Source organism: Nycticebus coucang, chromosome 10 (assembly GCF_027406575.1).
Source record: "Nycticebus coucang isolate mNycCou1 chromosome 10, mNycCou1.pri, whole genome shotgun sequence".
NCBI classification, from domain to species: domain Eukaryota; kingdom Metazoa; phylum Chordata; class Mammalia; order Primates; family Lorisidae; genus Nycticebus; species Nycticebus coucang.
Window position 1 is genome coordinate 21,239,597 of NC_069789.1, and position 18,991 is coordinate 21,258,587.

Below are 18,991 nucleotides of genomic sequence, written 5' to 3' on the forward strand. Positions count from 1 at the left end.
CTTTAACTATGGTTACTAACATCATACTGGCATCATTTGGGTTTTCTAGTATAGACATGATTATTAAATCAAGATATTCAAGATAGTCAAAGTTGTCATAAAAGTTCTCAAATACTAAACATAATCCACATAAACTTAAAAAAGCCCCCCCACCTTGAAATAAAAAGCATGAAGGGAAGCAACAGGTGTTGTTAAACTAAGTCAGTGTATTGTACTGTAAAACCACCACCCCACCACCACCAAAAGGATAAGACTAAACTGAAAGGTCACAGATTTCTATAGAAAACAGAAGCGCTCAAGAGACTCCTTTCAAAAAGAACTATGGGATAGTAAGATAGTATAAAAAAGGAAAAAAGAATTTTATTTATTTATTTTAGAGACAGAGTCTCACAGTGTTGCCCTCGGTAGAGTGCCATGGCGCCACAGCTCAAAGCAACCTCAAACTCTTGGACTTAAGTGATTCTCTTGCCTCAGCCTCCCAAGTAGCTGGGACTACAGGTGCTCACGACAACAACGCCTGGCTAATTTTTGGCTGTAGTTGTCATTACTGTTTGACAGGCCCGGTCTGGGTTCGAACTCACGAGCTCCAGTGTATGTGGCTGGTGCCTTAGCTGCTGAGCTACAGGCGCCAAGCAGGAAAAAAGAATTTTAAAAGAAATTAATACAAACAAAAAAGGGAATGTAAGAGATGGCTAATTTCATGTCTACTGTTTCTTTTTTTTCATTTACAAATTGTAGGCTATATTTATTAGAGTCACAAACACTTGACTGACTCAGTGTGACTCAAGACCATGAAGAAACCATTTCTCCTTTACTTCATTCTGAGTTCTAGGGTGAGACCCAGACTGGCAGGAGTGCTGCTTGGGGCCCATTCACAGGTTTACAAGTTTCTCATTGAGGGCAATCTGTGACTGCGTGAGATTGGCCAGATAGGTCACCATCAGCAGGTCATTGATGTTGCTGTTGAGCACGGTCTCAAAGTCATCAGGAGCAATTTTGGGTACTTGGTTAACCAGGCTCATCAAGAAGCGACCCACAAATGCCGAGGGTGGCGGGTTCAAACCCAGCCCCGGCCAAACTGCAACAACAAAAAAAAAATAGCCAGGCATTGTGGCGGGCACCTGTAGTCCCAGCTGCTCGGGAGGCTGAGGCAGGAGAATCGCGTAAGCCCAAGAGTTAGAGGTTGCTGTGAGCCGTGTGATGCCACGGCACTCTACCGAGAGCGGTACAGTGAGACTCTGTCTCTACCAAAAAAAAAAAAAAAAAAGAAGCGACCCACAGTATTGTCAGCTGACACCTTTCCAGACAGTACATCCTCTGCATACTGCAACACCGTGCTAAGGCATCCTGGATACGAGCTGATGCCCCTCCTACTTGCTGCAAGTCACCTGAGAGTCCAATCACTCAGTTGGGGCTAAAACAGGTCTTCATGATCAGGTCAACTCCAATGCGTTCAGTATCGTAATATGCGTATTTCACTGTCAGAGATGTGAACATCACTCCCACGGTCCTCCCAGGGACACCCATTAAAGTGCTGACATAGGCTTTGATGCTCATGCGGCCGTTCTGGAGACTTGTGTCCACTGTGAGGTGAATGGGGTGGGGGCCTCCCGGCTGTAGTACTCATGGATCAGCACAGAGTGTTCTGTGATATCATGGCCTGTAGCATACCAGCCCAGGATGAGCTCATTTGGAGAGACTTTTTGTGCAATTCATACATGTTCTTAGCAAATTCCATGTCAACAGCTACTTCATCTTCTGACTCATTGTGCAGCACTGAAAAGCAATTGGTGACCTCCACTGAGTGCTTGTCAACAGTTCCCAGCAGGGTTCCAATAACAGGGGCAGCTCCCTCATTTGGTCGCTCATAGCTGTCCACAATGGAGGCCAAAATGACTGGGTGAAGTTTGACCACACAGCCGCCAGGGAAGGGCCCTGGGAGGGCCGGACCAGTCAATGAGAGCGCCAGGGTCTATGCTGGGGCTTGCGCTGATGCCGGCATCTGACCTGGAGCTGTAGTTGCAGCCGCTGCCACGGCAGGGTCTGAAGATGAGGCCGGAGCCGGAGCCGCAGCCGGCGTTGGCGCTGGGTCCGGGGTCAAGGCTGGGGTCAACGCTGGAGCCGCCCTTGGGGCTGGGCCAGAATTGGCAGGAGGATCACTTGCTGTTACTGCCGGTGTGGCCACCCTGTGAAAGCTTTTTTTTTTTTTTAGAGACAGTCTCACTTTATCGCTTCAGTAGAGTGCTGTAGTGTCACAGCTTACAGCAACCTCCAAGTCCTGGGCTTAGTCAATTTTCTTACCTCAACCTCCCGAGTAGCTGGGACTACAGGTGCCCACCACAATACCCAGCTATTTTTTGTTGCAGTTTGGCCAGGGCCGGGTTTAAACCCGCCACCCTTGGTATATGGGGCCAGCAGCACCCTACCCACTGAGCCACAGGCGCCATCCAGATCCTTCCATTTCTTTTAGGAAAGAACATATCCTTATTCTCAAGTCTATTCTTTTTTTTTTTTTTTTTTTTTTTTGAGACAGAATCTCACTTTGTCATCCTCAGTAGAGTTCTGTGGTGTCACAGCTCACAGACTCCTGGGCTCAAGCAATTCTCTTGCTTCAGCCTCCTGAGTAGCTAGAACTACAGGCACCCACCACAATGCCTGGCTATTTTTAAAGGTGGGGTCTTGCTCTAGCTCAGGCTGGTCTCGATCTCATGAGCTCAGGCCATCAGCCTACCTTGGCCTCCCAGAGTGGTGGGATTAGAGGCGCGAGCACCACACCGGCCTAAGAAAGCAACTTTTGACAATAAGAATTCTCATTTGCCTATTCTTATAGACCAACTTACCATAGGGGAAGCATCTGTTAAGCTATCAAGAATATACAGAAGTTCAAAATTAAGGATGTGTCAGTAGATTGTCTATTTCTTTCATGAACATCAGTTCTTAGCAATGCAGTAAGAATACTTTTTTTATTGTAACTACCCATGAACCCATTAGAATCCACCTTAGACTAACTCTTTCTTGAGGGCAAAGATTGTTAACTCCTCTCTGGCTAAAAATAACTAAAAGTTAAATCAACATGATCAGACTATTGTATGTCTCAAACTACTTGATTGATAACTCAAAGATAGTTAAAAAAAAAAAAAAAACTATACTCAAGTTGTGAGGAGGGCAGAGGAGGGAGGAAGCCATAAGGCGTGGGGAGAGGGAAGGAAGGAAGCCGAAGGGACTGGGAAGAGGGGAGGAGGAATTGGTGTGTTCCCACGGCGTGGGCACAATGTAAGGGTATATGGCACACCTCCCGGGTTAGGGACAGGACTACAATAGGGACCTTACCTAACACAAACATTGTAACTTAACTGTTTATATCCCCATATTCATCTGAAATGAAGAAAAAAACTATATATACTAAGATAATTAAACAAGTAAATTCAAGATCAATTCTAATCACTAGATAAGGAAAACAATGGAGTTCAGAGTACTGCTAACCCAGTTACCTATTTGAGCTTTGGTATCAATGACTCTTTAACCACAATCACATAAGAACACCTAGAGTTGAATAACTTGATGAAACTCTTTTCAACTTGATTAATAACTTGAATCCTAAGCAGGATTTGTTCCCTCTAATATATAGATACTTAGGATTTGTTCCCTCTAAATACAAATATATTTATATCTATAAACACATTTACAAACTACATAGACTCTTTAAGGGCAGAAAGAAAAGGATAAATTGCAAAAAAAGAAATTTAATTTTAAACTGATTTGAGTATTTATTGCTAACTCTCTCCTTTGTATCCACTGCCAACAATCAACAGTAGTAATACACATTTTAAAAAACTGAACAGAGTCCTGCTTCCAATAATATCAAACCACTTCTCCTATAGATAGTAACTATAAACTGTGGAAAAAACATAAAAAACAATAATCTTAAGGCTCTAAATACAAGGTGTCCATAAAGTTCCTGTGCAATTTAAAATAGTTGGCTAAGTATGTATCACCCACCCCCTTATGGCTCTTTGAAGGTACAAACCGAAGGCAACTAAAAATTTGAACAAAAACCTGTAGTCTTTCTGGTGGAAAAATTAGAAGGCAGAGCTGGGGCAAACGCATCTCACTAAAAAAGGGGTGGTTGTGGTGGGGAAGCTCTCAGAAAGGAAAAGATTAAAGAGGGAGAAAGCTGTAAATTCTTCATATAAACTCTGTCCAAATCTGTGGCTGACTCATGAAATACACATTCAAGACAGAACTCAAGCTGCCCTTCTAAGGCCAAAAGAACTGAACAGAGATTTCAGATGCTGCCCATTGCAAAAGGAGACTGAGTTCGAGGTCAACGTCCAACCAATTTAACTACCTCCTAATACAAACAAATAAAAATATCCTTTGAGTAATACAACAGGATCAGAGTTCCTACAACAAATCATTCACACTAGGATACAATACAAAGTTATTATACATAAGATAAAATAGGAAAATGTTACCCATACTTAAGAGAAAAAATAATCAATTGGATAGGCTTAACCACATATTTGAGACGACAAAAGAGTCAGCAAACTTGAATTGAGATTAACAGAAATGGTATACGTCTGTAAAACAGAGCGAACACTGAAAAATAAAACAAACACAGTCTTGTGGTCTATGGGACAATACCAAAAGATCCAATATACATGTAACTAGAGTTCCAAGAGAAGTGGCAAGAACTGGTGGGGCTGGAAAAAGTTTTGAAGACATTGAAATTTCTCATATTTGATAGAAGACATAAATTAAAGATCGAAGAAACTTGACCATCCCTGAACAAAATAGACATGAAGAAAAACCACGCCCCAGTACAACACAACCAAATTGCTAAAAACCAAATATATGGAGAGAACCTCTCAAAAGCAGCTTGGAGAAACCCATATTATATACGTGGTCACCCACAGGAAGGGTGACTGACTTCCCACCAGAAATAATAGAGGCCAGAAAACAGCAAAATGCACCCTTGTAAAACTGGAGAGGAAAAACATCGATTCAGCATTCCATACCCAGAAAAGATCCCACAAAAATAAAGGGGGAGAAAAAGAATAAAGGTAAAAGGGTGGCACCTGTGGCTCAAAGGAGTAGGACACCGGCCCCACATGCCAGAGGTGGCGGGTTCAAACCTACTCCCGGCCAAAAACTGCAAAATAACTAAATAAAGGTAAAAGAAAAATATTTTTTGAAAAACAAAAACTAAGTAAAGTCATCAGCAGTAAACTTGCACTATAAAATGCTAGAAGTGTTATTTGGTTGAAGGCAAAGAATATCAGATGGAAACCTGGATATTTAAGAAGGAATGAAGAGTATCATGTACAATTTTAAATAGTGTGCATACAAACCTTATGGCCACCCTGTACATAAACTCATAAGTAATCTTTTGCCAAACCTCCTTATAGTATATATACTACAATGTATTCAAACAATAAAGGAAGAAAGGTTTCAGTCTCCCAACCAAAGAGAATTATATAGTCTCCCAATCTACTATACATATGGCATAAGGAAAATTTTATGCTTTTTAAAAGAAAAGTGAAAGAAATCCTGTACAATGCAGTGCATACCTCCTGTTCTGCCTGATAAAGCTTGACAGTGATGTTCCTCTGGAAACCAACATCATTGGCATCATAGAAAACTCCAAGACTGGTAATAACAATCGGATAGAGAACTCGGAAAGTCACACTGACAACTCGGTCCTCAGAGAGCTCTGATGAAGTATCTTCAGAAAGACTGAATGCCTCAATTTCCTGATTCAAAACTAAGGAAGCAATGAGAACAGAGGCTTTACATTATCAAACAAAATTAATATTGTATTTTATTAATATGAAGCAGTGAAGTGGCTTAAAAATGAAACCTAGGGGAAAAAAAAGAATGAAACCTAGATAATTATTTGTTATATGTCAATAATTCTTTCACAAAGGCAGGAATTAAAAAAACTAGGCCTAGCCAGTGGCTCACGCCTGTAATCCTAGTAGTTTGGGAGGTCCAGGTAGGATCACTTGAAGCCAGGAGTTCAATACTAGCCTGAGCAACATAGGAAGAACCCATCTCTACCAACAAAAAAAAGAGGAAAAAAAAAAAGAAATTAGCCCCGAGTGGTGGTAAGCACTCAGGAATTTAAGGTTTCAAACTCCTCTGAGTTCTGATGATACCACTACACTCTAACCCAGGCAACAGAGTGACTGTCTTAAAAAAATAATAAATGCTTGAGAAACACATCTGTCTCTTTCTTTTTTTTTTTTTTGAGACAGAGCCTCAAGCTGTCACCTTGGCTAGAGTGCTGTGGCACCACAGCTCACAGCAACCTCCAACTCCTGGGCTTAAGCCATTCTCTTACCTCAGCCTTCCAAGTAGCTGGAACAATGCCCGCCACAACGTCTGGCTATCTTTTGGTTGTAGTTCATTGTTGTTTGGCAGGCTTCGAACCCGCCAGCTCTGGTGTATGTGGCTGACGCCTTAGCTGCTTGAGCTACAGGTACCGAGCCAACACGTCTGTTTCTAAATAGCGAACTTATTTTGAAAATTAAGGGTAAAATTTTCAGCTGTATCAGAATTATAGGAACTGCTATAATACATTTTTGTGTACTCATGTAGGCATGTGTGTCATATATGTACAGGAGAATATTAAATGTAAGTCAACTGGAAGGCATCTATTTGGAAAGGTTGGATAATGGAAATAATAACAATACTAACTACAGTCATAAATAATTAGTAAATTTGGTTTTGCTCTGCAAATCCAAAAAATCCTACTTCTTATTAGGCAATTTAAAATATTTGGGGGTATCAGTCCGTTATCACAGTATAAAAGTAGCTGAAATAACTTTGTTTTATTTATTGATTGATTTTTGTAGAGACAGAGTCTCACTTTATCGCCCTCGGTAGAGTTTCATGGTGTCACAGCTCACAGCAACCTCCGACTCCTGGGCTGAGGCGACTCCTCTTGCCTCAGCCTCCCAAATAGCTGGGACTACAGGCGCCCGCCACAACACCTGGCTATTTTTTGTTGTTGTTGCTGCAGTTTGGCCGGGGCCATGTTTGAACCTACCACCCTCGGTATATGGGGCCAGTGCCCTACCTGCTGAGCCACAGGCGCCATCTGTTAAATAACTTTAATAACACTGAAAAACTCTTGTTATACAATACTGATAAAAGATAAGCAAATCAAACAATAAGCATTCTGCATACTACGTGACATTCTCCACCACATTTACATTTTCACAACTACCCTTCATGGTGATGAAGGTTATCTTCAGGTTACAGGTTAAGAAACTGAGGCTCATAGACATTAAGTGATTCAGCTAAGGTCACAGAAAATAGCAGGTAAGGAATCAAACCCAGGTTTAGGGCCAGACACAATGGATCATACTTGTGATCTTAGCACTCTGGGAGGCTGAGGCAGGTAGACTGAGATCAGAAGTTCAAGACAAACCTGAACAACAGCAAGATCCTGTTCTCTACTAAAAATAGAAAAACTAACCAGGCATCATGGTGGGCACCTGTAATCCCAGCTACTAGGGAGGCTGAGGCAGGAGGATGGCATGAGCCCAAGAGTTTGAGGTTGCTGTGAACTATAATGATGCCACAGCACTCTACCCAGGGCGCCAGAGTGAGAGACTGTCCCAGGTTTAGTGACCAGTAGTAGCAGGTTCTTCTACTCCCTCGCAGCTGTCTAAACAGTGCCAAAAACAGTTCTTGTTCTTTTCAAAATAACTTTTCTAATTACCATAAATGAATAAGGATACACTACATGAAACAGCTAATGTGGCAGAGATGTCAGTGCTACTTTAAGAAATAATATAAAAATATATTTTAAAAGATTATATCAAAGTTCTTTATCTTTTAGAGGTCTCATTTTTAAATTTGCTGATCGAAAAAAAAATCTGATTACAAAAATCCATCAGTTAAAAAAATTTGTATAACACATCCAAATATTTATTTCCAAAGTACACGTATGTATAGTGACCAGTGTATATATTTAGTACCAATAAAAATTAGTACTTTTTCCCACAATCCAGCTGTTCATTTGGCTCCCCACATTAGAATTCCTAGAAGTTGGGCGGCACCTGTGGCGCAGTGGGTAGGGCCCTGGCCCCATATACCGAGGGTGGCGGGTTCAAACCCAGCCCCGGCCAAATTTCAACAAAAAATAGCCAGGCATTGTGGCGGGCGCCTGTAGTCCCAGCTGCTCGGGAGGCTGAGGCAAGAGAATCGCCTAAGCCCAGGAGTAGGAGGTTGCTGTGAGCTGTGTGACGCCACGGCTCTCTACCGAGGGTGATAAAGTGAGACTCTTCCCCCCTCCCCAAAAAAAAAGTATTCCTAGAAGCTATTTTATCCGTAACAGATGTTCAATAAAATGTGACGAAAGGAAAGTGATGGCTCCTATCTAATTATAGACCTGAGTAGGAGGTGGGAAAAAGGAGAATATACTTTTTTGTTATGGGCCGGGTCAGCACTGGCCGGAAAGTCTAGATTCCAAACATACTGGGTAGCAACAAAATTTTTTCTCTTTAATACATTCAGTAAATAAAAAATAACCAGGCTCGGGGCCTGTAGCATAGTGGTTATGGCAGCAGCCACATACACTGGGGCTGGTGGGTTTGAATTCGGCCGGGTCCTGCCAAACAATAACTACAACAACAACAACAACAAAAATAGCCAGGCGCTGTGGCAGGCACCTGTTGTTCTAGCTACTTGGGAGGCTAAGGCAAGAGAATTGCTTAAGCCCAAGAGTTTGAGGTTGCTGTGAGCTGTGACACCATGGCACTCTACCAAGGGTGACATAGTGGGATTCTGTCTCAAAAAAAAAAAAAAAAAAAATCCAAAGTAGAAGTCTATTAAAAGCAATAGGTCAAGTACCTTGACTTTCAACTTACAGAAACATGGGAAATCTTGTTTAATAATGCTATTAGTGAAACCTGAACATCCACAGTATCATGATGATTAATGTTCATCAAGACCTTTAGGTACTGAAATAATCATAAATGGGCCAGGCGCAGTGACTCACGCCTGTGATCCCAGCACCCTGGAGGCTGAGGCAAATAGACTCCCCATACTCAGGAGTTCAAGACCAGCCTAAGGAAGAGCAAGACCCAGTCTCAAAAAATAGCCGGGCATTGTGGGGGCACCTGTAGTCTCAGCTACTTGGGAGGCTGAGCCCACAAGTTTGAGGTTGCTGTGAGCTATGACACCATGGCCTTCTACCAAGGTTGACAAAATGTCTCCAAAAATTAATAAACAAAATTAAAATGAAATAATCATAAATATTTTCTAGATTACAAACAGATAATGAGGCTCAATATTAATTTAGCTATATACATTTTTAAAAATTTGTAATTGCTAGGCGTTGTGGTAGGCGCCTGTAATCCCAGGTACTTGGGAGGCTGAGACAAGAGGATCACTTGAGCCCAAGAGTGTGAGATTGTTGTGAGCTAGGATGCCACAGCACTCTATGAAGGGTGACACAGTGAGACTCTGTCTCATGAATGAATGAATAAATAAATAAATAAATTTGTAACCTAGGTATTATAAAGGTGAACATTTTCTATTAATGGAAAGTTCTACTCCTTTACTATTAATGAATAATAACACTTAAGTTAGTAAAAGTCTGGTTAATTTAAAACTGAGAGTTTTGTTTGGTTTTCAGTCATAATTTGTTGTACCCTACTACATCATCAATAACACTTTATGAGGTTCATGATCCCTCTGGGACCCCAAAGTTAAAGGAGAGGTTCCCAGAAAATAATTTATACACAAAATTTTGTTTACAATGCTAACAAAATTCATAGACATTCTAAGAAATCCCTTCTCTGTAATACAAACCTGAATATATACATCAATTCACTTAAAAAGTTGTATTTTTTTTTTTAATAAAACAGCAGCTTTATAAAAAGACAGTTTTGTTCTGTTTTTGAGACAGAGTCTCACTCTGTCACCCTGGATAGAGTATCATGGTGTCATCATAGTTCACAGCAACCTCAAACTCTTGGGCTCAAGAGATCCCCTTGTCTCTTCCTTCCAAGTATCTGGGATTACAAGAATCCATCACAATGCCTATTTTTAATAGAGACGGGGTCTTGCTCTTGCTGAGGCTGGTCTCGAACTCCTGAGCACAAGCTATCGACCACCTCAGCCTCCCAAAATGACATATCTACTATGTCCTAGAAAGTATTCTAAGTATTTCATCCTCATGTTCATCCCCAGGAGGCAGAGACACTTTTATCCCATGATGAAATTGGGTGGCGCCTGTGGCTCAAGGAGTAGGGCGCCGTCCCCATATGCTGGAGGTGATGGGTTCAAACCCAGCCCCAGCCAAAAACTGCAAAAAAAAAAAAAAAAAGATGAAATTAAGGCATAGGTCACACAGCTAAAAAATGGCAGAGCCTGGATTTCAGAAATTTTTTATTTAAAGACAGAGTCTCATACTGCTGTCTAGGCTAGAGGCTAGAGTACCAAGGCCTCACCTTAGCTCATAACAACCTCAAACTTCTGAGCTCAAGCAATCCTCCTGCCTCAGCCTCCCAAATAGCTGGGACTAGAGGCACCTGCTACAACACTTGGCTAATTACCTTTTTTCCCCTCTTTTTAATAGAGATGGGATCTTGTTCTTGCTCACACTGATCTCAAACTCCTGAGCTCATGCCATCCACCCGCCTCAGCATCCCAGAGTGCTAGGCGTAAGCCACCATGCCCAGCCAAGAGCCCATACTCTAAATCAGTCTATTACTGCTGCCTATAAAAGCAAGGTGTTATTTAATTAAAATACCAGAAGTCATAATCAGCACATTTAAGACTTGGAAATTTCAACCTCCCTTAGAATCACAGGTGAACATAATAAGAAGTGCCAATAAAGACAGTTATATAATTAGCAACTTCTTAAAATTGGTTCCCTAGTGACACAGAGGGAATTAGGATCAGCTTCACTCATCAGAATCCCTACAAACTTTTAATTCTAAGGAATAAATAATATTACTTGTAGTTCTAATTTTTTAATATTTGTTATGGTTCTTTTACAGAAGCTTAGCCAATAACTCTAAGAGAAAGTTGGGTTCATGATATTTGTATCATGGTTATTACAAATTAATTGGTGAAATCAGTTTCCCAAAAGTTCAAATTCAGTAATTCAGGATTTATCTAAAAATAAAGAACTTCCAAATGCATCTGAATCACACTGAAAAATAAACTTTCCTTGATCCTGATTTCTATATCTATAAAGAATCTGTACAGATACCCTGATCAATCAATCAAAAAGGATTAAACATAAATTTTGATGAAAGAGATTTCATCTTTTAAAAACTACTCCATCAGTGTAAAGATGAGTGGATTAAAAAAAGAAAAAAAGACTCTATACTATTAAACTTATCAACTTTTGTTTTTATTTTTTATTTTTGAGACAAGAGTCTTACTATGTCACCCTTGGTAGAGTGCCAAAGCGTCACTGCTCGCAGCAACCTCCAACTTAAGTGATTCTCTTGCCTCGGTCAGCCAAGTAGCTGGGACTACAGGCAGCCACCACAATGCCCGGCTATTTTTTTGTTGTAGTTGTCGTTGTTTAGCAGGCCCTAGCTGGGTTCAAACCCGCCAGCCCCGCTGTATCTGGCCAGCACCTTAACCACGGAGTTTACAGGTGCCGAGCCCAAAACTTAACAACTTTTAGTCAACACCAAACTTGCATATGGCAGTCTTAGGATAAAGATGACTTACCTGGATTCGTGATGTTGAGGAGTTTGCAGGAATAAGGATCCTCCCTGTCTTCCACAGGCACTTCACAGCCATGAGCACCTATTATGAACTTCACAAGCACACTGAGAGATGTGTTGGCATTAACATCAGTTACTGATCTTCACCTTGCACATGCACGTTTCCTCACGCCCATTTCAGAGCTTTTACTTTGAGACACAAGTATTTATGAAGATTAATTCTCTACCTTTATTCTTCTAGTCTAGCTAGCAAAAAGGGGAACAAGCAAACCAAAAGTTGTTAACTACCAAGTGACTTATGCATAAGCCCTCTGCTGCAATATATTAAAGCAAGTATGAATATGTTGTGGCCTGCCTACTAGCAAATGCTCAGATCATTTAAAAGTGAACTATAAGTTAACTTCTCACGCTTTGGCACTCTACCAAGGGTGACATAGTAAGACTCTTGTCTCAAAAATAAAAAATAAAAACTACATCTACATTTTCCTTTTTTACTTTCTTTTATTTCAGAAGGTGATTCTTTTGCTCAAGATTCGTTTTCTCTCCAAGACAAGGTCCCCTCCTCTCCTAGACCTTGCTTCACTGGCTACCGTGGCTCCTTCCTTCCACATTATAAATATGGTTAAGTGCTATGTCACTAATTTCTATTCACCTACCATCTCCCTTGCCACCACTCTCTCCTTTACACTGAGGTTCTACAAAGTAATTAACTAAAATTACAGCTTCTAGGTTTTACTTTCTGCTCATTTTATAAAACAGGAATTTTGGCTTCAACACTTACCACTTCCACTGAGATGCTTTCCACCAATGTAACCAACAATATGCTGCTAAATCAACACTCACTGTTCAACCCTTACCTATCTGACTTCGCTATGGCTCCATACTGCTGAGCTCCCCAAAATGCTTTCTTCCCTTTCTTTCTGCTCAGTCAGCTTCACTGGCTCTTTCCATAGCTTGTCCACCGAGAATGAATACTAGTCCAGGGCTTTGCCCTAGGAGCTCTTCTCAGTCTACTCATTTTTTTCACTCCCTTTCCCTCGGCAATATTATTTATTCCCAAGGCTTTAACTAGCCTGGGAATGATTCCTGAATTAGTTACTCCAGTTTCGACCCATTTTCTAAGTAAAAGATTCATAAATTCGCCAGACATCTTCTTTTAGATTACCCACAGACTATTGTGTGCTGAAGCTTGCTCATATAAGATTGTGAGAACCAGCTGTTAAATTTTCAGAAATTCTGAAGTTGTTATTAAACACAGCTGCTATTACAAATTAAACTACATAAAGTTACAGTTAAATATATTAGGAACAAAGGGACTAAATATTCATTTTCTGATTTTACTACATTTTGCAATTATCAATGTTCTTAATGTTTTTTCAATCTATGGCATCTATATGCTGGAAATCTATTACATATGGCATACCACTGCATATCTTTCCCCAACTCTGTGCTCAGTGATGCCCCATCAGTTGCTTCAAACTGGCCATGGTAGGAATATTTACACCACAGAAATTGGCAAACAATACAAATAAGAACTTGACTTATTGCTTTGTTGATTGTCTAGATGTAAGAAAGCATTGAGAAAATATCAACAATGCACAATAAATTTAGTGTGATGTATCCATAGCTATTACACGGTGAAAAGTATAAAGAAGTCAAGGAAATACTATAAAGTGTTCAAAAAGTGTTATTTGATTCAGCAAAGAAGCCCCTGACTTTATCAACCACGACTAAAGTTCTGACGTATCTTAGTTGTCATTTTAGTCTTAACTCTTAAAAGATTTATTATGTCAAAACTATACTCCTATGAAGTAGTGGGGAGAGAGGAGGAGGAAAGGACATGGGGGTCATGGGGTACGGCACATCTCTCGGGGAAGGGACACAATTATAACAGGGACTTTACCTAACAGATGCAATCAGTGTAACCTAATTCTTTGTACCCTCAATGAATCTCAAATAATAAAAATAAAAATAAAACAAAGTTCCCTCTAAGAAAAAGAAAAAAAAACTATACTCCTTTGTCAATTGTAACCATAAGTTGGTTACAGATATAAGAGTCTAGCAAACAACAAAAGCATTCTACGAGGATCAATTGGCTACATGGACTTTATAATAAGAGTATCGTGTATGTCACTATCTGTCAGTTATGTGGTACACAGCCTTTGTATCAATAAAATTTATAATAAATATATATGCACATATAAGCAAACTTTTTTCTGGAGAGCCCATTAGGAAACATTTACCAGTATATCAGTATAATAAGCTTAGTTTGTGTGATGAAGATGCAGGTCCTCAAACTCAACATATCTACAGCTGAGCTTCGTTCTTGTGAAATCCATTCCTCTCTTTGAGTCCCGACTGATGATTCCACTGTTTTCCAAGTCAAAATGCTATCTCCTAGACTCCAAACCCTCTTTCTATGTTTAATGATCTTACAAGACCACCACTTTTCAGAAGTTCTTATGAAAACAGGTCCCAGTCTTCCACTTGACCTTTGTTTTTCATGATCTGGTCACTGCCTACCTCTTACCTTTATATGACTCCCCTACTTTCCCTCTGCCTCTTCCTTCCTTCCCTGGAGCTCTTGCTCACACTCAACCTCCCATTCCTCATAACTAACCCTGTGCTCCACTAACACAGAACTGCTTGGAGTGTCCCAAACACTTCAAACTATATTATATCTACATTACAGCACCCATATTTGTTACACAATTACATCTATTTCCTCCTAATAAACTTCAAGCCCCCCCCCAAACACTCAACTATATCTATCTTTATACTCTACCACACACAGGACATTGCTTACAGAAAATACCTAGTAAATATATTAAATTGACAAATTATAGTTTTATTAGAAAGTCTTAGAAGTAAAGTCCTCGAAATACACGTGGAGTTTAGTTCCTCTGGTGAAATCCAAGATTGTAAAGTAAAACATAACTACAGAAATGCATTCCCTTTTACTTATGACCAATTAAGGCAGATTACGTTTCGTAGGCAACTGGCATTTGGGATAAAAATATAAACATAAATGATGAAATGTGGTAAATCAGGCTCGGTGTCTGTAGCACAGTGGTTACAGCGCTGGCCACGTGCACCGAGGGTAGCAGTTTCAAATTCAGCCCTGACCTGCTAAACAACAATGACAACTGCAACAGCAACAAAAAAATAATGAAAAATAAAAATAGCCAGGCATGGTGGCGGTTGCCTATAGTCCCAGCTACTTGGGGGGCTGAGGCAAGAGAATCACTTGAGCCCAAGAGTTTGAGGTTGCTGTGAGCTGTGACGCCACAGCACTCTACCAAGGGCAACACAGTGACACTCCATCTCAAAAAAAAAAACAAAAATAAATAAGCAAATAAATGTGGTAAATCATCGCATATATTTACCAAGTAAGTTTTTTCAGTCATCTATATACTCTTAACAGATCCACAAAATTACTCAGCCCCAGAAGTTGTTGCTTAGTATCTATTTTTTTTTTTTTTTTTTTTGAGAGTCTCACTCACTTGTCCCTGGGGTTGAGTATGGTGGTGTCAGCGCTCCCAGCAAACTCAAACTCTTGGGCTTAAGTGATTCTCTTATCTCAACCTTCCGAGTAACTGGGACTACAAATGACTGCCACAATACCTAGCTAGTTTTTCTATTTTTAGTAGAGACGGAGGTCTTACTCTTTCTCAGGCTGGTCTCAAAATCCTGAGCTCAGGCAATCCACCTGCTTTGGCCTCCCAGAGTACTAGAATTACAGGCATGAGCCACTGTGCCTGGCCTAATATCTATTTTTATACAGACAGCCTTATCATTTTCATCACAGAAACCAAGCACATTAAATTTAAAGCAACACTGTTATCATGGTGAATAAATTACTGGTGATATATGAATTTTTACTTATTACATTTAGTTCTGAGTCATTCACTCAGCTGTTGTTGAGTGCCTTTATCTCTGCCAAACGAGGTTCTAAATACTAGGAATACACAAATGAAAAAAACTGAAGCCCCTATGCTCATGAAACCTACAGTCTACTGAAGAAAGACAATTTATAAATATATAACTAAGTACAAAAAAGATGCCAACTGGTGGTAAGTGGTATAAAGAAAAATAAAGACAATTAAGGGAACATAGACACAGAATAGGGATGAGGTGTTACTTAATATAGAGATGTCTGCTAGGGTGACATCTAAACAGAGACCTAAAAAAAGTGAACCATGAGGGCAGCACCTGTAGCTCAGTGGGTAGGGTGCTGGCCACAGACACTGAGGCTGGCGGGTTTGAACCTGGCCTGGGCCAGCTAAAACAACAATGACAACTGCAACAACAACAAAAAATAGCCAACATTGTGGAGGGCGCCTGTAGTCCCATCTACTTGGGAGGCTGAGGTAAGAGAACAGCTTAAGCCAACAGTTTGCTGTGAGCTGTGACGCCACAGCACGCTACCAAGGGTAACAGCTTAAGACTCTGTCTCAAAGAAAAAAAAAAAAAGTGAACCAGGAGAACATTTAGTAGAAGAATGCTCCAGGAAGGGGGAGGGGGTTGGGACAGGAAACAAGTATAAAAGCCCTTGAGGCAGGAGCACATTTCACATTTGAAGTATTAAAGCACAGTAAGGTGGTCAGTGCAAGGAAAATAGATGTAGATAAGGTCAAAGACTTAGGATCTCACTCTGAGCAAGAAAGGGAATGGAGGGCGGTGAGTGGAGAATTTTCATAATTTCACTGATTTTAAAAGGATCTTCCTGGCTGTTGTATGGAAAACAAAATGTTGGGGGTAAAAGCAGGAAATTCAGATAAGCAGCTCCTGTAATAATCCAGGTGAGGCCAGGGTGGCTTACATCAGGATGGGAGTGGTAAAGGTGATGAGAAGGTGGATTCCAGCTATGATCTAACAGCAGCACCAAGAAGACATGCTGGATATAGCACTTGAAAGAAAGAAGAGTCAAGATATTATCAAGAGGTTTTTTTTGTTTTTGTTTTTTTTTTGGTCTGAGCCAAATAATGACTCCTGGTAAAAGAGGCGTTATTTTCTGAGATGACAAAGACTATAGGAAGTGTAGTTTGGGAGGTGGTTCTGACAGTAGTCATGATTCTGAGGCCTTTCATTTGCTAAGCAGTAACAGGTTCTATTATCATTGTGATCATGAACTAAGAAACCTGCCTTGAATGAAAGCTGCTAGGAATAAGATCACCATTGGTGACAAGAAAATCCACAACTGTAATTTGTTTGTATAGATAATTAATCACAAACATGCCAGTTTGATGGAACCCTGAGAAGGCTTTCTCTGCTTGTCACCCAAGTGTCTTCTCGTAATTACAGATCCCACCTTCTGTGCATCTCTTCTGACCCCTTGCTGACCTCCCTGGGAACAGAGTATGGCTTTGTGCTGCTACCTAATAACTGAGCCATCTAATGACACCATGAGATGACTACCAACTTCAGTTCTGTAAGGGTAGTCAGGAAAAAGAGTATGCCTACCATATATACTACAGATCATGCAACTAAAAAAATACTACAAAACTGAAAAAAATTAAGTGAAAAGTTTATTTCAACTTAACATGTGTTTAAGTAGAGAACTACTTTGGAATAGAACCTCCTAAGAACGGCTATTCTAAATCAAAGCAAAACACAGACATACCACACTTGATATTTATAAATACTATGCATGTTAACCAGTGAATATACCCTCTTCCAACTATCATTTGGCTTAAAATCTTGGTTAAATTCACTTTTTGGCCCAGCTGTTTGGAAGAAGAGCAAATGTAATAGCCATTTCTTCCAAGAAAAGAGGCCACATATCTGAATGAACATCTCTAACTATTAAAAATAAGGTTTTTCAAAACCTTAATTTCAGTAAGCCAGACAAGGTAACAACTTAGAAAACCTACCGTTGACTTAATGCAGGATGTTGTATCAAATGTTTCAGCCAGGTGCTTCTTATCACATTTCGAAGTTCATGGTTATTGCGAGCTGATAACACACCAACTACCACGTCATAGTGACGAGATTTCCACTGAGGAGATAAGGTCAATTGATCTGGAAATAAGCAACAATAATTAGAAATAAGTTATGTTCAATATGGAATAGAAAGTTTATTACAAAATGTTTGTATTTGCAGAAATACAGATGAATACAAGAATTAAATCCTCCATAAACCTTCTATGTAGATAACCACTAGTAACATTTTGGTAGAGTCTTTTTGTCTTCCATGTGTATGTATGCATTCTGCTCACCTGGGAATATAAATTCAAAACAAACAGGATGTGCGTGGTAAGAGTCAGTTTTTAAAGACAATGTGGCATCAACAATACAGTAGAACAGTAGGCAGCAAGGGTTAGTGAGGCCACGGTTAGAATCCAGCTGTGTTATAAGCTACTTACTTAACTTCTCGAGCCTCAGTTTCCTTAACTACAGAATGGATATAGTACTTCTTACAAAGTTGTTGTAAAAAATAAGATAATGTGTACAAAGGTACTAGTATGATACCGGGGACAAAGTAGGCACTGTCAACTAACCAAAAAAAAAAAAAATGTGCTTCGAAAGGTGAAGTTCTATACTAAAGTTATTAGATTTGGAGGATGGGCCAGGCATGATGGCTCATGCTTATAATCCCACCATTTTGAGAAGCCCAGCAGGACTGCTTGAAGCCAGGAGTTCATGTCTAGTCTGGGAAATACAATGAGACCCTGTCTCTCTCAAAAAAAAAAAAAAAATTGGCCAGGGAGGTAGCACATGCCTATAGTTCCAGCTGTTTGAGAGACTGGAGGATTGCTTGAGCTCAGGAGTTTGAAGTTACAGTGAGCAATGATTAGGCCACTGCACTCCAGCCTGAGCAACTGAGCAAGATCCTGCTTCTTAAAAAAAAGAAAAAAAAGTTTAGAGGATGAAGTTGGACTTCCACCCTGAAAATTATCATAACCTTTATTTATGTCAATGAATTCTACACCCAACAGACCTTTAATTATCAATTCAGTATTCTAAAGAATGAAGGAGGAACATTTTTAGTAAAAAATACGGTAACAAGTCACTCAAATGGCTCATTTTTTAATGCCATAAGGCCTACTAGATTTACATTTCAATTTCTTTCTTTCTTTCCTTTTTTGAGACAGAGTCTCACTCTGTTACCCAGGCTAGAGTGTCATGGCCCCAGCCTAGCTATGGCAACCTCAAACTCTTAGACTCAAGCAATTCTCCTGCCTCAGCCTCTAGAACAGCTGGGACTATAAGCTGGGACTACCACCATTCCTGATTAATTTTTCTAGGTAGTATTTTTAGTAGAGATGGGCCTCACTGTGCCCAAGCTG

General features: G+C 40.1%; 1 protein-coding gene and 1 pseudogene across 3 annotated transcripts in view; both read right to left on the reverse strand.

The window, feature by feature from the left end:
• The window catches only part of B3GALNT2 (beta-1,3-N-acetylgalactosaminyltransferase 2), a 70,151-nt gene that overhangs the window by 38,378 nt on the left and 12,782 nt on the right, over nucleotides 1–18,991 (reverse strand). For 2 of the 3 annotated variants that reach the window (XM_053604135.1, XM_053604134.1), the window contains exons 2-4: nucleotides 17,576–17,723; nucleotides 11,707–11,807; nucleotides 5,571–5,764 (exon numbers count right to left, since the gene is read on the reverse strand). In XM_053604135.1, the coding sequence (XP_053460110.1) occupies nucleotides 5,571–5,764; nucleotides 11,707–11,807; nucleotides 17,576–17,723 (443 nt within the window). The remainder of the gene's footprint in view (nucleotides 1–5,570; nucleotides 5,765–11,706; nucleotides 11,808–17,575; nucleotides 17,724–18,991) is intronic. The other variant, XM_053604136.1, reaches the window with a different exon arrangement.
• LOC128595574 (eukaryotic translation initiation factor 3 subunit F-like) lies at nucleotides 711–2,854 on the reverse strand (annotated as a pseudogene).